At 38.8% G+C, this 27,370-nt stretch overlaps 1 protein-coding gene across 4 annotated transcripts in view; it reads left to right on the forward strand.

Annotated features, from left to right (window-relative positions):
- SMG1 (SMG1 nonsense mediated mRNA decay associated PI3K related kinase) overlaps positions 1 to 27,370 on the forward strand; it is a 137,836-nt gene that overhangs the window by 84,415 nt on the left and 26,051 nt on the right. For all 4 annotated transcript variants that reach the window (XM_078440084.2, XM_078440082.2, XM_078440083.2 and 1 more), the window contains 25 exons: positions 64 to 165; positions 644 to 784; positions 1,363 to 1,562; positions 2,191 to 2,387; positions 2,543 to 2,704; positions 3,454 to 3,608; positions 5,148 to 5,290; positions 5,436 to 5,637; positions 8,801 to 8,910; positions 9,598 to 9,745; positions 10,115 to 10,274; positions 11,152 to 11,272; positions 14,652 to 14,900; positions 15,440 to 15,724; positions 17,549 to 17,693; positions 17,824 to 17,962; positions 18,915 to 19,145; positions 19,248 to 19,425; positions 19,952 to 20,113; positions 20,655 to 20,872; positions 21,202 to 21,356; positions 22,800 to 23,022; positions 24,914 to 25,160; positions 25,564 to 25,793; positions 27,113 to 27,361. In XM_078440084.2, the coding sequence (XP_078296210.1) occupies positions 64 to 165; positions 644 to 784; positions 1,363 to 1,562; positions 2,191 to 2,387; positions 2,543 to 2,704; positions 3,454 to 3,608; positions 5,148 to 5,290; positions 5,436 to 5,637; positions 8,801 to 8,910; positions 9,598 to 9,745; positions 10,115 to 10,274; positions 11,152 to 11,272; positions 14,652 to 14,900; positions 15,440 to 15,724; positions 17,549 to 17,693; positions 17,824 to 17,962; positions 18,915 to 19,145; positions 19,248 to 19,425; positions 19,952 to 20,113; positions 20,655 to 20,872; positions 21,202 to 21,356; positions 22,800 to 23,022; positions 24,914 to 25,160; positions 25,564 to 25,793; positions 27,113 to 27,361 (4,552 nt within the window). The remainder of the gene's footprint in view (positions 1 to 63; positions 166 to 643; positions 785 to 1,362; positions 1,563 to 2,190; positions 2,388 to 2,542; positions 2,705 to 3,453; positions 3,609 to 5,147; positions 5,291 to 5,435; positions 5,638 to 8,800; positions 8,911 to 9,597; positions 9,746 to 10,114; positions 10,275 to 11,151; positions 11,273 to 14,651; positions 14,901 to 15,439; positions 15,725 to 17,548; positions 17,694 to 17,823; positions 17,963 to 18,914; positions 19,146 to 19,247; positions 19,426 to 19,951; positions 20,114 to 20,654; positions 20,873 to 21,201; positions 21,357 to 22,799; positions 23,023 to 24,913; positions 25,161 to 25,563; positions 25,794 to 27,112; positions 27,362 to 27,370) is intronic.

Below are 27,370 nucleotides of genomic sequence, written 5' to 3' on the forward strand. Positions count from 1 at the left end.
TGGGCCTAGTACCTTGGAACTGTTGCTGCACTTCTTTCTGTTACCTGTTTCGTTTTTTTGTAGGTGTGTTGATGTTTGCCGTGTTCAGCTTGTCCACAGTGGAACTCGCATTCGACAAGCATTTGGAAAGCTGTTGAAGTCAATTCCTTTAGATGTTGTCTTGAGGTATAACAGTTGTGTTAGAACAAACACATCCCTCCCACTATGTTTTAACTGCCTAGTAGTCCTTCAGTTTAAGAAAAGACAAATTGCCTATTAGTGAATCAGTGTCACATCTTGTGTGGCACTTCTCAGTGACTGAAGACATGTCAAAGGATCAAATTGTCCAGGTCTAGAAGAAAGTAACAAAGTTTAATATTTTTTATAAACTTAGAAGCTCATGGTAATAAGTACCGAATAATTTATATAATAGGGTGCCAAAATGTGTTTCTTAGTAGTTCAGTTATTTGAAAAACTCAACTGTAATCTTTATTTTTTACTAGGTTGATTTTGAAGCTGTAATAATATTTCAGTGTCTGTTTTGAAGTCTGTTTTATTTTTTTACTTCTGCATTTAGTTGGCAAGGAAATAGCCCATTTACAGTATGAACTAGCCTGTTCACTAAAACATTTTGTGTAACAGTGACTTTATTTTCTGTCTACAGCAATAACAATCACACAGAAATTCAAGAAATTTCTTTAGCATTAAGAAGTCACATGAGTAAAGCACCGAGTAACACATTTCACCCACAAGATTTCTCTGATGTTATTAGTTTTATTTTATATGGGAATTCTCATAGAACAGGGTAAGATTTTCTTTGACTCTTTCATCTGGGAAAAGCAACTTAAATGTACTTGAATGTCTTGACCCTACACCCATTTTTGGAGAGAATATGTCAGGAGTGGCAGAATAGAAAGTGATATCTTCTCAAATGGGTTATTTTAGTTTCCAGCAGTAGGAAGAATTGCTTCGAAGATAGCATCTGAAGAAACAAAAATGGGCTTTAAAATTGAGTGATGAAATATGTTTGACAGTTAACTATTCTGACTTAGTCATTAATGCTTCGAGGAGAGGCCTGGGGACATAGACATTCTGCAGGTGCTGAGTTGCAGTGAATGTTTTATCCTGATAGCCAAATTCTCATGGGCCATTTACCGTAATAATCCTTCCACATCGTACCCCATCCTGTTTTAACTGTAAAAGACCTCCTCAGCATGAAAGGTAGGGATATAATGCTTCTCAGCGTTAAGGGTTTTGCCTTTTGAACTAGGAAAAATTGTAGTCCCCTACGCCTGTTCCCCTTGCAAATTTTTTTATTTTTTATTTATTTTTTTATTTAATGAAGTTGTCATTGTCTGTTAAATATGAAACTACTTTTCCCAGGAAGGACAATTGGTTAGAAAGATTGTTCTATAGCTGCCAGAGACTGGATAAGCGTGACCAATCAACAATTCCCCGAAATCTTCTAAAGACAGATGCCGTCCTTTGGCAGTGGGCTATTTGGGAAGCAGCACAGTTCACTGTGCTTTCTAAGTTGAGAACCCCACTGGGCAGAGCTCAGGATACGTTCCAGACAATTGAAGGTAAGTGGCTTTGTGCTTTTTCAAACTTGGTGATAGAAGTACCTTTAAACCCTATATTAAGAAATGATGGGGGCTCCTGGGTGGCTCAGTCAGTTAAGTGTCATAGGCTTGATAGCGGATCCGGTCATGATCTTATGGTTTGTGGGACCAGGCCCCTCTTTGCGCTCTGTACTTGTAGTGTGGAGCCTACTTTGGATTCTTTCTCTCCCTCTCTTTTTGCCCTTCCCACTTGCGTGTGCTGTCTCTCTCTCTTTCTCTTTCTCTCTCAAAATAAATAGGCTTTAAAAACAAATGGGTTTCTTATCTTTGTTCAGAGATTTGAGGTTATATGCTTTTTTTATTCCTCAATAATTGATCAGTCTTTCAGATAATATTTGCTAAAATAACCTTTCATTGAATAATTGTGTTGACAACAGCATGGATGTCTTTTTTTGTTAAAAAAAACTAGGGGATTTGTGTTAAGAAAACATTTTTCCCCCTAAAATAAAAGACCTTTCATGTTGTGAATTTTGTTTTTAAATGGTAGGTTAGAGAGGATGCTTGACAAATAGGAATTTGTGAAATTATCTCTAACTTCTAGAATCTTTAGAGATGTCTTTTAAATATGGAATTCTGTCTTTGCTTTAAGGTATCATTAGAAGTCTTGCGGCTCACACGTTAAACCCCGATCAAGATGTTAGTCAGTGGACAACTGCAGACAATGATGAAGGCCACAGTAGCAACCAGCTTAGACTTGTTCTTCTTCTGCAGTATCTGGAAAATCTGGAGAAGTTAATGTATAATGCATATGAGGGGTGCGCTAATGCATTAACGTCACCTCCCAAGGTTGGTTCCAGTGGGTTGAGTGTTGCTTTGTAGCAGTTTCATGGTCAAGCCTGGCAGTGTGTGCAGAGCTGAAATCCCAGTAGTCTTGTGTATTTGAGACGTCTGTACCTAAAATTTTAACCAACCGTGAGCTCTTCTTTTTCTTTATTCTAAAGGTCATTAGGACTTTTTTCTATACCAATCGCCAAACTTGTCAAGACTGGCTGACGCGGATCCGACTCTCCATTATGAGGGTTGGGTTGTTGGCAGGCCAGCCTGCTGTGACAGTGAGGCATGGCTTTGACTTGCTTACAGAAATGAAGACAAATCTATCTCAGGTAAAGTGTATCTGGAGTTAATTTTAAATCTGTTGATTAGAAAAAGTTGAGTTTAATTCCTTGGTTGTGATTTAATCTATGAATGAAATAAGTTAAAATTTCTGTTCCAAGTCACTATTCATATTTTGTGCTTAGAACATGTCAAATGTTTAAGGGCTTGGAACTTTAAAGGTAGTTCTAAGAAACTTGTAGAAGAAATAGTTCTTGTAATCATTTTTAGTAACTATAATGTACAGGAGAGTGCAGGTAGTAGTTTTTTAACGTATGCGGAAGTGTATATAATAATGTTATAATGAATGGGAAGAGTGCTCGTTTATAAATGGGTTCAATAAACAATTGGAATCCAAAAATAACAAATGTTTCTTAATTCGATAATAGCAGTAGGCAATATTCAGGCATAAAATTAATCATCCTTTAGTTCATGGTTATTTATATTTGACTTTTGCTTTATATTTACTGCATATGTTACTCCTACAGATAGCACAGTTTAAATTTTGGATAACTTTTTTTTACTTTGTAAAGCCTGACACCATCTGCTGTTAAGCTTGTGTCAGTTACCTTTTGTAGCCACAGTATATGTAAAATTTCAAGAATTCTAAGCTAATAATGTAATGTTGTTGTAAAAATAATTGTTAAATACACGTGCTTTTAAATGGGCTTCGGTTGTGATCAGTGGTTGTAAATTTAGTAGATGCTTGAATTTTAATGGTATTGAGGTCTGTGGTTAATTGTTGTGAATGAACTTCCAGGGGAATGAATTGGAAGTAACCATCATGATGGTGGTAGAAGCTCTGTGTGAGCTGCATTGTCCTGAAGCCATACAGGGAATTGCTGTCTGGTCATCCTCCATTGCTGGCAAGAATCTTCTCTGGATTAATTCAGTGGCCCAGCAGGCAGAAGGGAGGTAAGTTGGAAGGTAGGAAATAGGTAATGGGATATCTTTACATTTAAACCCTCTGTATTCCTGGATAACATTGTAGTTAAATGTTAAAACAGCTTTGTTCAATTTCAGCAATTGAAACTCGCTGTGAATCACTTTACTAGGAGTCATCTTTAGTCTGTTCTTTAACAGCAAAACTTAGATGCCTTTCTTACTTACAGATTAGTAAGAAATCCTCCTTAAAATAAGATCTGCCAATTACTTGCATTATAATTGATAACCTTTCTTGTCAGAGTCTGGTACAAACTGTCCTTCATGGCTAGAGGGCTTGCTCATTAGCCCTGTGCACTCATTCTCTAGGTAAATGAATATGTATTGCAACAGACTGTGTATATTTATGTCCGTTCTCCCAAGTCTGGAAAATGTGGGAAAAATAGAAGAACTCATAATTACATCTGCTAGTGATAACTTGTTAGTTTTGGTGTACGTGCCTCTGTAGTTCTTTTTTCTTTTATATACAGTCTTCTCCCCATGTTTCTCAGAAATGGCTGTGTTTCTGCTACTCACATCATTTTGTTTTTTCTATTCAGTAACCTTTAAAAAAATATTTTGGCATGTTAAATATTCTACAATGTTATTTTTAATGACGCAGTTGTATTTTTTGTGAGTGCACCATAATTTAACTTTCCTTATTCTTGGACAGTAAGGTTGTTTCTGATGTTTTTTACTAATCTTAATGTACCATGGCACTTAATTCTTCATAGTAAGCTATAGCTTATAATTTTGTTTCTTTTCTTTGAATTCATTCCTGCAAGTTGATTTACTAGAAGAAAGGCTACAGACCTTAAGGCTTATGATACATACTGTTGCAAAGTTATTGTACAGAAAAGAGATTCCATTTTATATCCTTAATGATAGAGTAACCCCTTCCCTTTGCTGTTGTGAATAGTGAGGGTCACTGAGAAACAACCACCCTGCCACCATCATCAGTGAAGATAATTTGTTTTAATTTATATGTTTTTAGTAATGATTAATATAACTTTCCCCTTAAGTTCTATTGACCATATGTGATTTTTAGAAACACAGATTTTGTCTTCGTGGCCTCTCATATTTTCCTATACTGATATGTCAAGTATAGGAAATCCTGCTATACTGATAGAGCAGGATTGTTGATGCGGTCTAATTTCTTGATTTATAATTTGTTTTTAATGTTTATGGTGTTTTTTCATACCTGGAAGTTTTAAATTACGCCATTAGTATCTGTTACTTTATGAATTCTTTTTTAAAACTTGTTCTTCTACTTAGCCTTGGCATATAATGAGATCAGATACTTAATATTTTCTGTTATTTTATACTGCCTTTAAAAAAACTTTAATAGTGTGTACATTTATTTTCATTTGTTGTGAGGAAAAAATCTAATTTCGTGCACCCCACCCCACACAAAATAATTAATTCGTTATCTCTGCTCAGTTTATTTGAGTGATTAATTTTTTTTTTTAGTTTTTTTGGAAATGAAGTCTGTGGATAATTTAAAAGTAAGGACTGTTTGAATTTGCATTGAAGGTTTGAGAAGGCCTCTGTGGAGTACCAGGAGCACCTGTGTGCGATGACAGGTGTTGATTGCTGCGTCTCCAGCTTTGACAAATCCGTTCTCACGTTGGCCAACGCTGGGCGTAACAGTGCCAGCCCCAAACATTCTCTGAATGGTGAGCGTCCAGGATTTAAATAAAAAGTCGTATACGCTCAGATATTTTGTATTAATGATCCTGTTGTATCGTTTAGATTTCTCTGCTCATTAAAATATTTATAACTTCCCTGGATCTCTCTGTTTTATAAAATACATTTACTCAGGTGAATCCAGGAAAACTGTGCTATCCAAATCAACGGACTCTTCCCCTGAGGTTATAAATTATTTGGGAAATAAAGCATGTGAGTGTTACATTTCCATTGCGGACTGGGCTGCCGTGCAGGACTGGCAGAATGCTATCCACGACCTGAAAAAGAGTACCAGCAGCACTTCTCTCAACCTAAAGGCTGATTTCAACTACATAAAGTAAGGACTGTTTTTCAGCTCAATAAATTTTCAGCAACCTTAAAGTCTGCCTCTATGGCAGAAAAATATTAAAATTGGTACCATCTACTACTGCAGCATGTTTGAAGTTCTAGTAATACTGCTGTTCAAAAAATGACCACAATGAGAAACCAGCGTTAGATGTGAGGAAGATACTCATACGGTGGAAAACAGACTTGTTAACTGTTGAAACGGTCATTTGATCTTCATTCTCAGAGCTTATGGTTTTAAAATCAAAAGGAGTGAAAGCAAATTTGTTACTGCTTTAGGAAGAGTCACATTTGATGACTTTTCACGGTTGGTGGGCTCAAGCCCCACGTCAGGCTCTGTACTGACAGCTTGGAGCCCGGAGCCTGCTCTGGATTCTGTGTCCCCCTCTCTGTCTACCCCTTCCCTGCTCACTCTCTGTCTCAAAAATAAGGAAACATTAGAAAAAAATGAACTTCTCAAAAATATTCTTGAGAGGACAGAGTTTATGAACATTTATAAAATCAGCTCCCTTTCTTTTCATCTCCATATTTCTCTGTGCATTTATTAATCCCTTAATTCAAAATGTAGGTACTGGGAGCCCCTGGCTGGCTGTGTCAGTAGAGCATGCAGTTCTTGATCTCAGGGTCATGAGTTCGAGTCCCATATTGGGTGTAGATATTATTTAAATAAATGTTAAAATTAAAAAACAAAAACCAAAATATATGTACTGAATTTCTTAATTCAAAATTTGTGTACCTCCAAGAGGTTGGGACACAGGAGTCGTTAGCTGTCCTTCCCATTGTGGAGCTCAGCTTCTAGGGAGCAAATGGGTTAATGGGTAATTTTTCCATTGAGCATGTACTATGTGCCAGGCAGTGGGGTGTAGCACCTCATGAAACATGAATTCCGACTCTTGAGGAGTTCCCTTCTAGAGGGACACACAGGCAGATAGACAAGGTTGGGAATGCCATCAGCATGACATTTGGGCGAAGACTTAAGGAAACAGATCTGATGAAAGAATAATGTGCTTTGAGTGTTCTGGAAATGGCCCAGAAAGTGGCCCAGAGGCCACTATTATTGAAGCAGAGTCAATAATAGGAGATCAGGATAGAGGGTAGATGGGGAACTGGGAGAAGGACTTTGACTCCCAGTAATATGGAATATCTTAGGTGAGATTTGAACAGGAGAGGCATGTCGTGATTTGACTTAGTCATTCCCCCTGCTGTTGGGAAGAGACTGGAGGTGGACGGCAGGGGTGGCAGCATGTAGACCATTTATCTGTGGGACAAAGGTGGAGGGAGGACAGACACTGTTAGTTGAAGCAGGAGCACACAGAACCAGGAGGTGTTTTTACGGTGCATATGAAACATGCTGAGGAGAGTAGTAAGCAGTTAAGAATTGGATTTGGAACAAAGGAGAAAAGTCTAAGCTAGAGAGTGATTTGGGGGTTCATTAGCATATAGGTGACAGTAAAAGACATTTTTTTTCTCTTCACACTTTGTACTCCAGAGCCTTTGTAAGCCACGAAATCACAGATTAAGCTCTGGAGAAGGGTGAGTGAAAAGGAAAGAAGGCCAAGGTCAGAATCCTTACGAGCATCTTTGTTCCAGGAAGGGAGAGGAAGCCACTGATAAAAACAGAAAGACACTGAGGAGAGAAAAGTCCAAGATGTAGGAGAAGCAGACTGGAATAGTCAGTCTTGTCAGAAGCTCCAGAGATGACAAGCAAGAAGAGCTTTGTAGAGAGAGATCACGAGAAGCAGCTGGGTTGAGTAGTACTATTGAGTGGTGGAGAAAGTTGAAAATCAAAAGCTTTAGTTAGGTTACTTGGGTGGTGAGTTTTTCCTGAAGTCAAGGAGAGGAGGAGGCTGTGGCTGGAGGAGAATGTTGTGTAGTTACCTGAAATATTGGAGAGTTTTAGTGTTCTTTCAAGTTCACGGGAAAGTGGAAAGCAGAGGTTTAAGAAACAGGATAAATAACATTGAAGGATCAACTGGGCCCTGCTTTTTTTATGCCTCAAAGAAAGCAGCGGAAGTTGGATATAGACTGTTTTGGGAGTGGATAGATGGTGGACTAGAGGTAAGGGGAGAGGAAATGAAAGGGTAGAGGATAGATGGTTGGGCTTTTTGTTTGTTTTATGTTTTTTTTTTTTTTTTTTTCCGAGGAGTCCGTCATTAGCTGACAGTGTGAGGGCATTGTAGAGTATAGTGGGGAGGGACACGGGAATCTGCCCCTGGAGAGGACTCAGATCCAGTAGTGGCCGGAATGATCAGGGTGCTGTCACCAAACCTCGACAGTTCTTCAGTCACAGCTTACGTGAGAAGCTGGCATTTACCTTAATCCAGGCTTGGAGCTTATCCAGTGGAGGCAGGTGCAGTTATTGATGTCATATTTCCAGTGCTGGCTTCAAGCTGAGTTGTAAGGCAGGTGACACAGTGAGAGGGACAGGAAAAGATGAGAGATTAATAGACTAGAAAGAGATGAGAAACTAAGTCATCTTCTTGGTTGGAAATCAGCTGTAGTAGGAATGGGAACAGAGTGAGTGATCTGAAAGTAGCAGGAAGGAGCTAGGAGAGGGCCTCTCCTCATATGGATGCTGCAGGACTAAAGGAGTTTCAGAGGTGCCACCATTTTCAGATAAGGTGAGGAGATGGAAAGGAAGAATTCTCTGAAAGAAGAGAAACAGGTTCCGTGAGACACGTTGGAGAAGGAAGAGAGGGAGGATGGCCAGCAGTGAAAGGAGGCAGGACGAGGATGGAGCCCTGAGATAGTAGGACAGGAGCCCTCCAGGGGCTTAGGCTTTAGGTAGGGAATGGGGTCGCGTAGGGAACGGAGAAGTAGCTTGGGGAGAATCAGATGTTGCCATTGCCCTGCAGTGGTCTGTCAGTTTGTTGGATGGGCCCGGAGGATAACAGACTACAAAAAGAGGACAGGTGAGCGTGCTAAACTGAATGTCTATAGTTGTGGTTTTCCGGTTTGCCACTCCAATTTTAGTGCTAATTAAGTTGGTAGTCCCATCTTCAAAATAGAAATAAAATGATGGCCTACGTAGAAGGAACTTCACCAAAAGAATGCTGTGTAACTGGGCTTTTTCCAGAATTTGTTCTGCCTTTCTTTTGAATGATTGCACGGGCTGGATAGGGTGTGATGTAAGCTAACTGATGTTTTAATTGCAGATCACTAAGCAGTTTTGAATCTGGAGAATTTGTTGAATGTACTGAGCAGTTAGAATTGTTACCAGGAGAAAATGTCAATCTACTTGCTGGAGGATCAAAAGAGAAAATAGGTATTTGAGATAATAATCTTAAAATTAAGTATTTTATGGACAAGTTGCCCAAAATATTTGGCTTAGTATTTCACTGGAAAAATGGGAGGTTTTTGTACATTTATTTTGGGGCAGAGTCCCACGCGAAGGAATGTATGTAGGGCTGTTTTACTTACATTTGATTTGGCAAATGGAAACAGTTTAATTAAAGTTAATCTAACTTAAAAAGACTGTCATAAGACTTGGAGATTTATCTGGCCACGTTTGAAAAAGTTCAGTGTTTAAGCTAAATATTTTTCTTAGCGTCTTAATGTGGTTCGTTAATTTCCTTACCCCAACTGGCACATTCTGTAAAATACTGCACTAAAATTAGTATTGTGAGTACTTTGTGTGTTAGCACCGCTTTGCCAAATTCAGTAAGGTTTGCAAAATAGGTGTAGATTTGCCCCTTTAAAATGTAGCGTATGTTGGTTTATTGATTTTCGAACTTGGGAAATCAGCTGATTTGGGTGGGTGTGAGATATAATTTGAATGCAGACTGTGACTTTTATATAGCTCTCAGAAATGCTTCATCATAGTGTTCAGCTGGCTGAGCTTAAATACGAAAGAATGTATTCATCAGTGATAACTTTTTAATACTGTTAAAATGTCTTCTCATTCTTAACACGTTAAAAACAACTTAGCGGAATTTATTTAACTTCTCTGTAGATATGAAAAAACTGCTTCCTAACATGTTAAGCCCAGATCCAAAGGAACTTCAGAAATCGATTGAGGTTCAGTTGTTGCGAAGTTCTGTTTGTTTGGCAACTGCTTTAAACCATATAGAACAAGACCAGAAGTGGCAGTCCATAACTGAGTAAGTTTAATCCGAAGGAGGTTAATGTGCGCTGTGTGTACCATATGGTGAATGTACGTACTTGGCGATGAATCACTTAACAGTTCGCTACAATGCTAGTCATGATAGCTTCGTTTTCTTTGTAGAAGTCACGTGAAACGTGAGTGCCCCTTGCCAGCATATATAGAGGTTGAAACTAAATAAACTGTAGAAATCCACAGAAGCATGTCTTGACTTGCTTGTGTCATTTTACTAAAGGGCAGACAGCTCTTCTTCCTTTCCCCTCTTTGGATGCCACTGTGGTAGCATCTTATCAAACTGCCTTATCTCTTCAGTGATTACCGGCTGGAAAATCTCATTTGTTAATTAACAGTATATATTTTGTTTCAGAAATGTGGTAAAGTACTTGAAGCAAACCTCCCGCATAGCTATTGGACCCCTGAGACTTTCTACTTTAACGGTTTCACAGTCTCTGCCAGTTCTAAGTACCTTACAGCTGTATTGCTCTTCTGCTCTGGAGAACACAGTTTCTAACAGACTTTCAACAGAGGTGTGTATGTGTGTATTTTTATCAGGATATTTTTGTGAACATTAATAGGCATTTGTGTAGAAAAAGATTTCTTTGAAAAAAAATTTTTTTTTAATTTTCAAAATAGTATTTGTAGCATTTGTTGGACAAGGTAGTAAATACAGAAATCCAAAATGCCATTTTCAGGTACATTTTCATTTGAGAAGTGTATGAGGCAGATGGAGGAAGTAAAGATAGAGAGTTTTAAGGACGGCTAATTGCTTAATTTTTTCCTTTGCTTTGTTTGTTTGTTTGTTTGTTTTTGGAAGAAGAGCTAGTGTATGTAAATATATTTCCGTTTGACAGGTGTTACAAATTTTAGATTTGATTAGCGAAGATACCCGCAAGGTGCCTGGCTGGCTAGGTGGTAGAGCATGCGACTTTTGATCTCCAGATCTTGAGTTCAAGCTCCGTGTTGGATGAAGAACATACTTTAGAAAAACAAAAACAAACAAAAAAAAAAAACACCCCATCCTTCTCCCAGATAGGGGACAGTTTAACCAAAGATGGGCCCTTCCCAAGGGAATTAGAATCTTTGAGAATCTGCTAATAAAGTAGTAGTTTTATGTTTCTCTGTAATCTAACTTCTGTTTTATAGTTAATATGCTTGTGTTTATTTTTATAAAAATGTGCTTTATTGATAAATTGGACTTGATTTTTTCTTTCTTTTTAAGGCAAAGCAAAGATTTATCTTAGACTGTCTCTTTTCCTCTTGTGATTAGAAGATAAAATGAAGAAAGGGGGGAGTTGAATAGACAAGTAGAGCTGAGTAGCTGGCTTAAGGGGATGCAGGTTAACTCGGTCTACAAACATGCATGGAGTCTGTTTGCATTAAGTAGTTTTGGTTTTTCTCTGGCAGGATTGTCTTATTCCACTCTTCAGTGAAGCTCTGCGTTCATGTAAACAGCATGATGTGAGGCCGTGGATGCAGGCCTTAAGATATACCATGTACCAGAGTCAGTTGTTGGAGAAGATAAAAGGTAATTGGCTTGGATTTTTTTAATAGCTTTGATTGAGATATGATTTACACATTTGGCATGTACAGATCCATGAGTTTTGACAGATCTTTACCACCAGTTCATTCAAGATCTAGAACATTTATATCACCGCAAAAAGTTTTTCTTATGCCTCTACCCATTCGCCTCTCCCATGTGTCCTGTCCTGGGCAAGTGCTGATTTGTTTCCTGTCACTGTAGATTAGACCTGTCGTAACTAAAGTTTTGTATAAATGGGATCATACAACTCTGTTGTGTCTGGGTTCTTTTCGGCATTTTATTTTTAAGTTTCACCTGTGTTGCGTGTATCAGTAGTGTGATCCTTTGTGTTGTTGAGTAGTGTCCATTTGATGGATGCACCATAATTTATCTGGTTCTTTGGATAGATCCTGGAGTTGTTTTAAAATGTGGGCTATTATGTGTAGAGCCACAGTGAAATTCATGTACAGGTCTCTGGGTGGACATATATTTGTGTTTTCTCTTGAGTAAATGCCTGTTAGTGAAATTGTTGGGTCGTAATGGTTCAACGTTAAAAATAAGTTGGCGAGTTCTTAGAACGTGTTTGTACATTTTACATTTCTTCTTGTGTCTCTATCTTTGGTGGTGTTGGTCTTTAATTTTAGTCACCTGGCACCAGTGTATAGTAGTATTTCATTGCGGTTTTGTTTGCATTTTCCTGATGATTAATGAGATTGAGCCTCTTCATTTGCATAGTGACCACTGTGTATCTTACTTTTTAAAGTGTTTAAATCTTGTCCGTTTTTAGTTAAGTCATAAACTTGTTTATTTGTTCTGGATATGAATTCTTTGTCAGATATAATGGACTGTGGATGTTAAGTTTTAAACACTCCAAATGAGTTGACAATTAGTATTTGTATAAATATTAGTAGATCTCATTTTTTTTTTTTTTTAAATTTTTTTTTAACGTTTATTTATTTTTGAGACAGAGACAGAGCATGAACGGGGGAGGGTCAGAGAGAGGGAGACACAGAATCTGAAACAGGCTCCAGGCTCTGAGCTGTCGGCACAGAGCCCGACGCGGGGCTCGAACTCACGGACCGCGAGATCATGACCTGAGCCGAAGTCGGCCGCCCAATGGACCAAGCCACCCAGGCGCCCCAGTAGATCTCATTTTTAAGAAAGAAACGTCTCTTATGTTAAAAGGGTGTTAGCAATTTATTGCTTGAAAATGGAAAAGTTGCCAGAATTCTGTAGAATTGTAGTTGAAAATTGCGGTAGCTAAGATTACTGAATACATTTGAGTATTAAATTTCAGGGGGACCTGGGTGGCTCATTCAGTTAAGCTCCCAACTCTTGATTTTGGCTCAGGCCATGATCTCACGGTTTGTGAGATCAAGCCCTGTGTCAGGGCTCTACACTGACAGCACAAAGCTTGCTTGGGATTCTCTCTCTTCCCTTCTCTCTTTGCCTCCCCCACTGGCACGCCCACGTGCGCTTTCTTTCTCTCCCTCTCTCAAAATAAATAAACATTAAAAAAAAAATAATTTCAAGTAAGGTAATGCTGGGGTGTGGACTCGCATTGCAGAGTGATTACTGGGAACTGTGACTCTCCTGGACTCTCAGTGCTGTATATATTTGGGTTGGATTGTTAGCCCAACTTTTGCAAATGGAAGGACCTTAGGGCAAGTCATTAAACTTCTGAGTCACATTCCCTTTCAGTTCTGGGTATTGCCTTGCTGAGGAGATTCTTGTAAGGATTGTGGGAGATGAGATAAGGCATATAAAAGCCCTGATGCAGAGCATGGCATATAGTAGGACTACAAATACCATCTTCTTTCTCATCCTTCCCATATTGAACAAGTTTTAAAATTGGGAATAAAAAGTCAGTAACTCAGCGGTTATATTTGAGACAAAACTCCACTCCACCTTGCCTTTTTTTCTTCGGCAAGTGCTTATGAAGTGTGTGCTTTGTGCCAGGTATTGTGCTCGAAGTTGGGATGTAATGGTGAACGAGACTGTTTTCTCCATTCCTAAAACCAAAGGGATTCTAGAGTCTAGCAGGGAAAACTGACGTCGTGCAAGGAACAGCAGTGGTGTGCTGAATGGAAGTGCACGTACATGGTGCTGAAAGAACATAAAACAAGAGCACCGATTTAATCCTAAGAATCAGTCGGAAAAGGATTTGGGGAAGAAGTAACATTTAATCTGATACCCGAGAGAGGTAGAGATGAGAAGGAAGGTGGTGGACCATTTGGCTGGAAAAAACATGGGAAGGCCAGTGGCAATAATGAAAGATTCTTAGGTGACTCAGTTTGCCTAAGGGAGAATGGGAAGAGAGGAAGCTGAAGGAGACTGAGATTGGAATGAAATGTAAGGCATCAGTGCCTTTCAAGGCAAATTCAGGAGTTGGGATTTTGTCTGGGCAGTGGGAAGCCTTCAGAGGGAAGTTAAGTGTTCAGGTTTATCTTTGTATAAGATGACTTCAGTTGCAGGTTGGAGAATGGACTAGAAGAGGAGAAGACTGGGGGCAGAGGGACCCATTAGGCTAAAGTCCCTGCTAAAGGTAACCAAGGTAGTGTGATAGGGATAGACAAAAAGTAGATGTGATAGGAGGGCTGAAAGTGAAGTCCTGTGACGGCTGCCAGGCATCTGCTCAGGTAGCCAGGTTGATTATGTTCCTCAAGAAAGGAAAAACAGGAGAAGGAAGTAGAGTGTTTGGAGGGTGGCAGAAAATGGATTTAACTTGACACAGTTTGAAGTACCCTTGAAATGCCTGACTGTAGGTGAACTGGTAGGCAGGTGGGACTCAGATGTCAGGTCTGGGCTCAAGATGAAGACTCCACAGTCCTCAGCATTTGCATGGTAATTGAAACTACAGAAGCAAATGATACTGTCCAGGGAGAATATGCAGAGTAAGAATAGTAGAAAGCCTAGGATCGACCCCTAGGAACATCAGTTTTAATGGATGGGTAGTAGAGAGGAAGGAGGCTGAAGGTTCATCAGAAAGGTAGGAGTAAACTCGGAGAGAATGGCGTGATAAAAGGGCAGAGGGTACTTCTACACGAAGGAGGATGGTCTAGCTTTACCCTCACTTCCCACCCTTTGTCCTGAGCCCTTTACTAAAAAGATCTAGAAACTGAAAAGCCGATCTCTTAGAGTGAATCATTTTTACTTTTGTCAGCTTCATTGTATACATTTATTCCAATAAACATTTATTGTCTGTTGTATGCCAAGCACCATGCTAGCTGCTAGGGATTTAAAGACGGTGAAAAATGAGTTATCTTGATTTAAGGAGGTGGTAGGGAAGGGAAAATAAATAGTTGGGGAAGAATTTTTGGCCATGTTTCCATGCAGTCTGCGACTAGACCCATCAAGGACTAATGAAACGTTTTCTTCTCTCCAGAACAAACAGTTCCAATTAGAAGCCATCTGATGGAATTAGGTCTAACAGCAGCAAAATTTGCTAGAAAACGAGGGAATGTGTCACTTGCAACAAGACTGCTGGCCCAGTGTAGTGAGGTTCAGCTGGGAAAGACTACCACTGCTCAGGATTTAGTCCAGCATTTTAAAAAACTATCAACTCAAGGTCAAGTGGATGAAAAATGGGGGCCTGAACTTGACATTGAAAAAACCAAATTGCTGTATACAGCAGGTTAGTAAAATGAACTGTGGTTAGTATATGACAAAATAAAAATCATGTGTATGAATGGTAATGTGTATGATGTAAGGCAATAAAAGTTGGGTTTTTTTCAGCTGTGGCACAACATTTGTGTCCTGAATAATAAATTACCTGTAATTGACTTATCTCTATAATTTGGGGCTTTTATTTTTATTTATTTATTTATTTGTTTGTTTGTTTGTTTATTTATTTTAATATATGAAATTTATTGTCAAATTGGTTTCCATACAACACCCAGTGCTCATCCCAAAAGGTGCCCTCCTCAATACCCATCCCCCACCCTCCCCTCCCTCCCACCCCCCATCAACCCTCAGTTTGTTCTCAGTTTTTAACAGTCTCTTATGCTTTGGCTCTCTAATTTGGGGCTTTTAAAAGAGGCAATTTTGGTGTATTCAAGTAAGAAATGTTTCTGGAGATCATTGATTACCACTGAATTTACATTGTCACTTTACCCTGAAATACTGTTAATCGTTTGCATATAAAACTAAGGTCTGATTTTTGGTTTTCTGTAGGCCAGTCAACACACGCAATGGAAATGTTGAGTTCTTGTGCCATATCTTTCTGCAAGTCTGCCAAAGCTGAATATGCGGTTGCCAAGTCCATTCTGACACTAGCCAAATGGATCCAGGCAGAATGGAAAGAAATTTCAGGGCAGCTGAAACAGGTTTATAGAGCTCAGCAACAGCAAAACTTCACAGGTCTTTCTACTTTGTCTAAAAACATACTCGCTTTAATAGAACTGCCATCTGTTAATACGATGGAAGAAGAATATCCTCGGATAGAGAGCGAATCTACAGGTAGGATATCTTTATTTTATTAGCTTTAAAATATTAATTTTAGGGGCGCCTGGGTGGCTCAGTCAGTTAAGCGTCTGACTTTGGCTCAGGTCATGATCTCGTGTTTCATGAGTTCAAGCCCCGCATCGGGCTCTGTGCTGACAGCTCAGAGCCTGGAGCCTGCTTTGGATTCTCCCCTGCTTGTGCTCTCTCTCTGTCCCTCAAAAAATGAATGAGTGTTAAAAAAATTTTTTTTAAATATTAATTTTAGAAGTTATTTCTCCCTGTTTTAAAGTTTACAATGTTATACTGGCTGTAATTTGCCACAGAAATTGTTTCTATGGAAATTTAGCGTATTTTACTGCCTGGAAGTAAGTAAAACACATTTCTTTAGTATCTAATGCTACCGTGCAAGTCACTTAAAACTCTGCCCACCAGGCCTTCCCTAACCACGGTGCTTTTATGCACTTAGATGTTTTTGCTGGCAAGACGGCCCTGCCCCAGAAAGCTAAATGTCACCACACACTAGAAGGAGCAACAAAGACAGATAATAGTAGCCTGTGGTCTCCTTGGGTGATAGAGCACAGAAACTACTGAAAGATGAAAGTTTCACATTTTGACACTAGTGCTAATAATAGGGTACTTGACAAATAGGGTAGTTAATTCAGTGTTGGAGAGCCTGTTATGGTAGGTACCGTTGTCCATGTTTTACAGAGTGGGAGATAATTAACCTTTTTGCCAAAGCATGAGAATATACTTTCATTATTGTTGTTATGAAGCATAGGACTTTGATTTCTTACATTGGTTTTATGAAATCATTCTCATCTGTATATTATATAGTCTTGATATAAGGGATATGTCTGGTGACTGTTATAAATCTTACATTGGCATATGACATTCTAGCAGGTGATTTCTTTACTTCTGAACTGTGGATAAAGACATTTACCTCATGAATTTCTGATTGAATGAGATTGTATACTTAGCACCTATGTATTACTTTTCCCAGAATGCTTCAACTTAATCTAATCACAAGGAAGTAACCAGTCATATCCATAATTCAAGACATTGCACAACACATCTGACACCTGAACTTTTTTTTTTTTTCAATATATGAAGTTTATTGTCAAATTGGTTTCCATACAACACCCAATGCTCATCCCAAAAGGTGCCCTCCTCAATACCCATCACCCACTCTCCCCTCCCTCCCACCCCCCATCAACCCTCAGTTTGTTCTCAGTTTTTAAGAGTCTCTTATGCTTTGGCTGTCTTCCACTCTAACCTCTTTTTTTTTTTCCTTTTCCTTCCCCTCCCCCATGGGTTTCTGTTAAGTTTCTCAGGATCCACATAAGAGTGAAACCATATGGTATCTGTCTTTCTCTGTATGGGTTATTTCACTTAGTATAACACTCTCTAGTTCCATCCATGTTGCTACAAAGGGCCATATTTCATTCTTTCTCATTGCCACGTAGTACTCCATTGTGTATATAAACCACAATTTTTTTATCCATTCGTCAGTTGATGGACATTTAGGCTCTTTGCATAATTTACACCTGAACTGTTTTTATGTAAAGTGTCGTAAAAGATATTTATGTGGTTTACAGGGTGATAATTTAAGCCGACTTGGGAAGCTGAGTGGTTGATTTCAGTTTATTAGCCTTTTCAAAAAGCGTAGTAGGAAATGTGTTCCTTTGTCAAATTTTGCACTGTAATATTCTGGAACTTACTGATAGCTTACAGATAATAAAACCCCAAAATGTTAATGGGAGTGCCGTTAGAAATTTATGAATGTAGCATTGCTGAGTTCTTTCATTATTTTTATTTTTATTTTTTTGTCCATCATGGCAGTGCATATTGGAGTTGGAGAGCCTGACTTCATTTTGGGACAGTTGTATCACCTGTCTTCAGTACAGGCACCTGAAGTAGCCAAATCCTGGGCAGCATTGGCTAGTTGGGCTTATAGGTGGGGCAGAAAGGTAGTTGACAATGCCAGGTACGTATGTCAAAATGTGTAACTTAGCTAATGCATTGCAAAATAGAGACAAAATGTCTGCTGACAGGTTTTGGTAACTTGACATGGCATGTTTTGATAGCTGCAGCTAGTGACTTGTTTATTTTTATAGTCAGGGAGAAGGTGTTCGTCTGCTGCCTAGAGAAAAATCTGAAGTTCAGAATCTGCTTCCAGACACTATAACTGAGGAAGAAAAAGAGAGGATTTATGGTATTCTCGGACAGGCTGTCTGTCGGCCAGCGGGGATTCAGGCAAGGAAAATATGATGTAGTGTTGGGAGAAATGGTGTCAGGATCACGGTTTTAATTCATTGATTTCGAGGAGGTTGATCTTATATATACTTGATTAAATATTGAATAGGGTTTAGGCAGTTTTTGTTACAAATCAGAACTTTGAGTTTTAAAACGAAAGTGAGTTATGATACTTTTCTAAGAAAAATGTAATTTCTTGAGAAATCATTTCTTTAAGGTCCTGTTATTAAAATAGGTGAAGTTTGTTTTATGGGAATGAAATTTCTCTTTTAGGTGTTTTGATCAGAAATTAGGTTCTTAACACTAGCTTGGGACCTTTTTAAACTACACGAGTGCCTGCATACCACCCCAGATAGCTGAGTGGGACATATGCGCACGTATTTAAGCTTACTAGGTGATTGTACTTCATAGCCAGAGTTGAAACCTAGTGAACTAAACGAGCTGTAGGATTTATTCCCTCTCTGCTCAGAGTTCTGTCAATTCTAGAATGTCATAACTACTGAGTAGATACAGACTTTAAAAGTTGGGATTTTATTCGCTGACCTAACCTCGTCTTGCTCTGGACTTCAGCATGTATCGCTGTCTGCCAGAGCTGGTGTTCTGTACATGCCCAGTACTATGAAGAGAGCAGGGTCTGTTGTGAGTGAATTCTGTGAACATTTAGCCTCAACCTTCTGAACAGATTATGTTTAATGTTCTGCCGGCAGAACATCACATTATAATTTGGAAGCGTTTAAGGTGCAAAACACCGGAGTTGTCTTCATTAGCTACGTTAGTAAAACATCATACAGAGGAGTGTATTGATACTGGTTTAGCATGTATAAAATTAAGTGTGAAGTAATTGAATTTTCCATCAACGAGAAAAATGCTTTTGTAGAATAGGAAAATCATATACCTTTTTTCCCCTTTTCAGTTTGTGTTCAATAGCATTTTATGCCCAAATTTTCTTCAGGATGAAGATATAACGCTTCAGATAACAGAAGGTGAAGATAACGAGGAAGACGACATGGTTGATGTTATCTGGCGTCAGTTAATATCCAGCTGCCCGTGGCTTTCAGAACTTGATGAAAGTGCAACAGAAGGAGTTATTAAAGTGTGGAGGAAAGTTGTAGATCGAATCTTCAGCCTCTACAAGCTGTCTTGCAGTGCATATTTTACCTTCCTTAAACTCAACGCTGGGCAGGTAGGTAGCACACTGTTTTGTTCTGAGAAAGTGTATTTGACATCTCTCACCTAGCAGACGAAAACGGTATTCTTGTTTCTGCCTTTCATCTTTTGCCCTTAGATTCCCTTAGATGAAGACGACCCTAGGCTACATTTAAGTCACAGAGCAGAGCAGAGCACTGATGATGTGATTGTGATGGCCACCCTGCGCCTGCTCAGATTGCTCGTGAAACATGCCGGCGAGCTTAGGCAGTATCTGGAACGTGGCTTGGAAACAACACCTACTGCTCCATGGAGAGGTAAGGGTCTAAATAAAATGTTTCAGGAAAATTATTTCTGGGTAGGAGATAGAAAACAATTTAAAAAATGGTAGTTCCTTTATGTTTATTATTTGAATGTGTTACAGAGTAGCTACACTAGTGATAGAATATGTGACCTGTACGTTACATGTTCTTGTCTCCCACCTTTCAGAGAACTAGAAGGCTGAGAAGCAGGAGCTTTATGCATGCAAGATGAATTTTGGAGATACTGGTGAAAATAACTTTTAAAAAAATTTTATATGCCGGGTGTTAAAAAATGATCTGTGTCTGTCTTTTACAGGCATTCTTAGAAAATACATTTGGCCAGAACATTGTTGAATTGCTCTGTACCCTAACCAAACGTGCAAATCAGGAGCTATTGTTAGGGTTCTTTGTTATTAATACAGAGAGGAATTTGAGGCTCTTAGAACTGATGCTGACATATGTCAGGTTTTACGCGTTTGCATCTACTGTGTTGACAGTTTTTAATAACTTTAAAGTATCTTTCTTTCTTCTTATCCTGAAGGAATTATTCCACAGCTTTTCTCACGCTTAAACCATCCTGAAGTATATGTGCGCCAGAGTATTTGTAACCTCCTCTGCCGAGTGGCTCAAGATTCCCCACATCTCATACTGTACCCTGCAATAGTGGGCACCATATCACTTAGTACTGAATCACAGGCTTCAGGTATGGAATATTAAAACACTGCTACTCTGCTCTAAATATAAAGTCTTTTGCAAGGAATGTCTGTTAGGTAAACTTTTTGAGCTTTATGTTACAGCGTTGGGGAGTTCGTACTTTTTTCGAGAATAAATAATAATAATAATAATTACGGTTTATTGAGATAGTAACTGCTGAGTCCCACAGTGGGGCATGTTCTTTACATGCGACCTTCAGCCTTAGAGTAACCCATTCAGGCTTGGAGAAATCAGATTCCCTGATGAGTTGAGTAAATGGTGGATAAGGAGGAAACGAAGCTCAGAGGGCTCTGGCTGTGAGAAAGCTTTGTGTGCTGAGGCTCATTTATTTATTTTTTTCATTTATCTTCTACTTGCTTATAATATTAATAAATACAAGGCAGAAGATCCATGATTTTTGGTCATTTTAATGCACAGAAGGCAAATTAAAGTGAGTGCCCTTGGAGTCAAATAGATTACCGATGTTTTTCTTAACATAGGCGCATAGGAGAAACTTCCAAAGTGTACCTTATTCTTGCATTTTCTCATAGGAAATAAGTTTTCCTCTGCAATTCCAACTTTACTTGGCAATATTCAAGGAGAAGAATTGCTGGTTTCTGAATGTGAGGGAGGAAGTCCTCCTGCCTCTCAGGATAGCAACAAGGATGAACCTAAAAGTGGATTAAATGAAGACCAGGCCATGATGCAGGATTGCTACAGCAAAATTGTCGATAAACTGTCCTCTGCAAACCCAACCATGGTGTTACAGGTACAGAAAAGCACAATTCATATGTTTTAAAACAGCTTTTATTATATTCTCCCCCTCCCCATAAAACAACCTAGAACCCATCCATAAACACTGTCATGGAAACCGTATTTGAAGAACAAAAAAACCTTTAGAGTTTTTACTCTAAATGAGCTTTTACAAGTCAGTACCGGTTTTACAAATCAGTATTGATAGAATCACTAATCAAGGTTCTCTGCTCGTAGAATGAATCAAAGATGCACACAGTGAACGTGTAATTCCTAGTGTTTGCAGAACTGTGCTGGGTGTGTGGACTTGTAGCTGAGCGTATTTGGATGTACCATGTGTCGCAGGTTCAGATGCTTGTGGCTGAGCTGCGCAGGGTCACTGTTCTCTGGGATGAGCTCTGGTTGGGAGTTCTGTTACAGCAACATATGTATGTCCTGAGACGAATTCAGCAGCTGGAAGATGAGGTGAAGAGAGTCCAGAACAACAACACCTTACGCAAGTACGTTTTCATACGCTTTTACTCTGAAAACAAAGCCGCTCCCTGCCCCCCTCCCCGCTTGTAACGTAAAATACACAAGACATAAAGTTTGTTACTTTAACCAGTTTTAAGTGTAATTCAGTCACAGTAAGCGTGTGTCCGGTGTTGTGCAACTATCACTCCTGTTCATTTCCAGAACTTATTCATCCCAGACATAAGCTCTGTACTCATTAAACACTAACCTTCCATGGCTCCTTAACCCTAGCCCCTCTTTACCACTACTCTACTTTTTGTCTCTGAATTTGACTCCTCCGAGTACCTCATGTAAGTGCAGTCAGAGGTATTTGTCCTTTTGTGCCTGGCGTGTTTCACTTCGCATGTTTGGAGGTTCATCCATGTTGTGGCATATGTGAGAATTTCCTTTTATCGCCGAATAATATTCCATTGTATGGATATACCTCATTTAGTTCATGCCATCATCTCTCAGTGGACATTTGGGTTGCTTTTTGGTGAACATCAGTGTGCAAGTATCTGTTGGACTCCGTTTTCAGTTATTTTGTGTATGATCCAATGGATTTGCCTGGGTCATATTGTTACTCTATGTTTGAATTACAGAGGAACCACCAGAGGAACTGGTGCTGTTTTCCTGCATCAGTTTACATTCCTGCCACAAGTGCTCAAGAGTTCCAGTTTCTCCACATACTTGCCAATATTTGTCATTTCTTTTTTTTTTATATAGTAGCCATCCTGATGGGTGTGAAGTGGTATCTGCTTGTGGTTTTGACTCGCATCTCCCTAACGACTAGTGATGTTGAGCCTCTTTTCATGTGCCTTTTGATCATTTGAATAGCTTCTTTGGAGAAATGTCTATTCAAATCTTTTGCTCAGTTTTGAATTTGGGTTGTTGGGAATTTTTTTTGTTATTTTAGGAGTTCTCTCTGTAATTCTCAATATTAACCCCCTTTCACATGTATGATTTGCAAATATTTTCTCCCCTTTTGTGCGTTCTTTTCAGTCTCTTAATAGTATCTTTTGATGCACGAAATTGCTCCTTCTCCTTAATAGATCTTTTGATATAGTAGCCCGGTTTTTCTGTTTTGCCTTTTGTTGAGAAATTGTTGCCAAATCCAGCGGCCAGAAGCCTTTCCTCTACATTTTTTTTCCTAAGAGTTTTAAAGTCTTAGCTCTTAAGGTCTTTGATCCATTTTGAGTTATTTTTTCGCATGTCGTATAAGGAAGGTAAGGGTCTGGCTTCATTCTTTTGCGAGTGGATGTCCAGTTTTCCCAGTACCAGTTGTTGAAAAAAGCTTCCTCTTTCATGTGCTGGATATTTTACAGTGCTGTGTTAGTAAGTTATTTTGCCAGTATTTTATTTATTTAGCTTACTCTCTGATAGTATTTACTTGCAGTTGATGCATTTAAACTGTTCCATGTTTGTAAAACTCTTTATGCCTCCCTGGCCAGAGAAGAGAAAATTGCTATCATGCGGGAAAAGCACACGGCTTTGATGAAGCCCATTGTGTTCGCTTTGGAGCATGTGAGGAGCATCACCGCGGCCCCTGCGGAGACACCTCATGAAAAGTGGTTTCAGGATAACTATGGTGAAGCAATTGAAAATGCTCTTGAAAAACTGAAGACACCCTCCAATCCCGCAAAGCCTGGAAGCAGCTGGATTCCCTTTAAAGAGGTACAGAAAAATCTCAAGAATGCTACTAGAATGGGAAATTCCGTATGAGATACAGAATTTAAATATGGGGACTCTCCTTACTTGCAATGTGAGAGAAGACTTTTGTAGGCCCCTAGAAGGCAACCTATGACCAGTTGCTTATAAGAAATGTGGAGAAAGAAAGGTGTTTTCTTTATTTGGAGAATTTGGCGGTGAGTGTGCCTAGGGCAGCAAACTTTTATCTGTAGAGGGTTCACACTAAGGAAGAATATACTGTAAAAAATTAACCAAGGAAGAGGTCTGGCCTCGAACTAAATATTGATTGCTTGCTTTGTTGTCTTCATAAAGATTATAAAATTTAACCTTGTACCTATATAGTTTTCTTTGGGGTGGGTATTGAATATTCCTCTCTTTTTTTGTTATTAAATATTTCTAACGGACAAAATGTTCACATGGAACAACATCAATTTTTATAAGTAACTGTTTTGAAATGGGTTTTGCATAGGCTACTTGGGGATGATTAGCGTTTTTAAATATTTGAGAATCCTGTCTTTTATGTTTTGGTCCCCTTAATTGTGTGTTTTCTTTGACCTGGTACAGCAACAGCACCATTATTTTAGGAGAACATTTATCATGTAGCTTTTTCTTTCTTTCATTCTCTCTTTCTCTATCCCTTACCTTACTCCTAATTTCCTTACTTAACTTTAGCAGTGAGAAAACTATTAAAAGACAGTGTAGAAAGAAAGTCCACCTGACTTTAATGAGTAAGTGCAATCTAGAGGAAACTAGAGTACATGCTAAATTCATAGGACGTAAACTAGAAGCACAAGGCTAGAGGGCTAACGTGAAGCCTGAAGTTCATTGTGTGTGTGGCCCAGCCAGACTTGTTTGCTTGTGTTCCATTAGCAGTTCCTTGCTTCTGTGTTTCCTTGTCAATAAATTAACCAAGAAAACCAGAGGAAGAGATGGGAAGAATACTTTAAAAAATAGTTTTTATTTACTGATGCATTTCTAAAGGATGTTTTTAACTTAATATAAATGAGGTTATATACAGTATACCAGTGTGTATGTATGTATGTATATGTGTGTGTGTGTGTGTATACATGGTGTATGTGTGTGTGTATGCATGTATGTTTTTATTACTTCCATAATTGATAGATTAGCATTGGGTTTTTTTTTCTTTTTTTTTAATGGTCCATCCATATTTTGTATGCAGGTGAACATTGATCTAATATGGGAAAATGACACAGTGTATCCATTGTCCTGTCATGGATACTTGGGGTGTTCCCAGTTGTATTTTTCCTTTTATGGAACAAACCTCGCTAAGGATTGATTACACATTTTTCACATGAAAGCAGAACCCAGAGTTCATTAATTCAGGTGCACATTATTGAGTTAGCTGCAAGCAGGGATACACCTACATATGCTATTCACTCCCTGCGAATTATTAGAGGGGGTTGTGGTGTTATTCTACATACTTTAAGTGGTCAGAGCTCTAACAGTGTATCTATTTGATAGCCAACAGCTGTCAGTTACATCCGCTCTATTGTGAGGACTTAATTGATTTGTTTTGGCACTGATCAAACATAGCTTAACAGTGGGGGGATTAGCTTGTTAGAAGCTCTGAATTTTGCTTCTGAATTAGTGCTTTCTTTCCATCTGCTGGGATTTCATTGCTTGTTTGGACAGAGAAGTTGGTCTGAACAAAGTAAAAATCACCTAGGTCACATCTGCACACCACTATTTCCCTTCTCAGGATGGCCCAAATACATAACGTCAAATAAGGATAGGCACTACAATAAGAAGTATCTGTGTTGGTATGTTAAGTTTACTTTTATGCCAGTTGAATGTGGAAGAAAATAAGTGCTGTAATGATAACATGAACTTGTTTTTCCCCATCTCCTAAATATAGATAATGCTGAGTTTGCAACAGAGAGCACAGAAACGTGCAAGTTACATCTTGCGTCTTGAAGAAATCAGCCCCTGGCTGGCTGCCATGACTAACACTGAAATTGCTCTTCCTGGAGAGGTGTCAGCTAGAGACACTGTCACAATCCACAGTGTGGGCGGAACCATCACCATCTTACCTACCAAAACCAAGCCAAAGAAACTTCTCTTTCTGGGGTCAGATGGGAAAAGCTATCCTTACCTTTTCAAAGGTGGGATTTAAAAGAAGAGCATTAATCTGATTAATCTGATTTTGTGTGTGAAATGTGATGGGAGAGGATTGTTGCAGGTGAATAGCCTGGCCGTGATTTTGAATAGCAGTGGTTGGAGGCTGTGTAGTAAGATTTTTCCATTTCCTACTGTCTCTTTGCTTAAGAACTTATATAAGCAGAAATGAGGTACAGCTAATAATGCTAGTGTCTTGATACCTTGTGACTAAATGGAATGTTCTCTAATGCTGTCATTGTGCTTCTTTGGCTCTCAGTTTTTGACTGCTTCTGTTAACTGAGAAGAAACACAAAAGTGTGTGTTTGTAAGCCCCATGCCCCTCCACCCCATTGCACTTTACACCCATGTGGTCACCACTCTAGCTACTTTTACCTTTTGTTTCCATAGGATTGGAAGATTTACATCTGGATGAGAGAATAATGCAATTCCTGTCTATTGTGAATACCATGTTTGCTACAATCAATCGCCAGGAAACGCCCCGTTTCCATGCCCGACACTATTCTGTAACACCGCTAGGAACACGATCAGGACTAATCCAGTGGGTGGATGGAGCCACACCTTTATTTGGTCTTTACAAACGATGGCAACAACGGGAGGCCGCCTTACAAGCACAGAAGGTTGATTAAAACTCAAATATGCATATACTTTTATTTGAATATATATAAAAAAGCATATTAGTCTCTTGTTCTGTGTGAAATGCTTACAGGCTTCTGTTCTTGAGTGTTTTGGAAAGTTTATATGTTACAGAATAGACTTAAGGTATCTGGGAAAGTGTTTCTGAGGCACATTTTATAAAAACTTAAGAGGAAGAAATGGTGACATTTGACAGTCTTGTTCTAGACAAATATAGGGGGGAGCAGGTAGGATGGTAGTATGGTCATTAATCACTCAGTAAGTTGATATTTAACATCTTGATGCTTTTTTTATTGGGCTTAACTAGGGTCTTTTAAGTTAAACTTATAATAAACAGCTTGGAAACCCAGGTTCTTTTAAATTAAGGATGTAAATAATAAACAACTTTATATTTAGGGTTAATTATGTGATTTTGTGACTGGGAAATTTATGATTTTGGTTTAGACTAGGGATTCAATTTAGCATTAATTGTAGCTAAGTACCTGTGTGTTGAGTATATGCCAGGAACAGTACCAAGTGCTACAGACATACAAGGTAAGTTTTCTAGTCTGAACTTCAGGATTCCATATCTAGCCAAAACAATCTAATTAGGTTAGGTATAGGAAGGAACAAGAGTTTGAAAGGAGTCGAATTTAAAAAATAAGCGTAGAAGACTACAGAACAATTATTGGGGGGGGTAGATTAGTGATGGGAATTAGGGACTACCTAAATATTTGTCTGAATGTTGTTAAATGACTTGATCAGTGAAGAATGAAATTTGTGCATTCATTAATGATAGATTTGAAGTTTATTTTGAGAGAGGGAGCAAGAACGCACACGTGTGGGGGAGGGGCAGAAACAGGGAGAAAGAGAGAATCCCAAGCAGGCTCCAGACTGTCAGCACAGCGTCTCACCTGGGGCTTGAACTCAAAAACCATGAGATCATGACCTGAGCCAAAGAAATCAAAAGTAGGATGCTTAACCTACTGAGTCACTCAGGCATTCCAAATTAACGACTAATTTTAAATAGAATTGTATGTTACAAAGAAGAATGTAAATTGGATGTTGAGTTTGAATTGAACCTCGAGAAAATAGAACAGTAGACCAAGTTTCCAGTAAAGTCATAGTAGTTAATTAAGAGAAAGATGTGTAGATTGTAAGAAAGATGGAACTTCCAGAAGAATTACCTGTTTGGTGTGTATAAATTGGCTAGATAGATGGAGAATGCCACTCAAAAATCAGTTTTTAACATACTACTTTATATTGCAAGTAACCTTTGTTTAAATAAAGTTAATTTTTTTTCTTAAAAAAATTTTTTTTTAAGGCCCAAGATTCCTACCAAACTCCTCAGAATCCGGGAATTGTACCTCGTCCTAGTGAACTTTATTATAGTAAAATTGGCCCTGCTTTAAAAGCAGTTGGACTTAGTTTGGATGTGTCCCGACGAGATTGGCCTCTTCATGTAATGAAGGCGGTATTAGAAGAGTTAATGGAGGCCACCCCCCCAAATCTCCTTGCTAAAGAGCTTTGGTCATCTTGTACCACCCCTGACGAATGGTGGAGAGTCACACAGGTATGTGTT

The sequence above is a fragment of the Panthera onca genome, chromosome E3, assembly GCF_046562875.1.
Source record: "Panthera onca isolate mPanOnc1 chromosome E3, mPanOnc1 haplotype 2, whole genome shotgun sequence".
NCBI lineage: Eukaryota > Metazoa > Chordata > Mammalia > Carnivora > Felidae > Panthera > Panthera onca.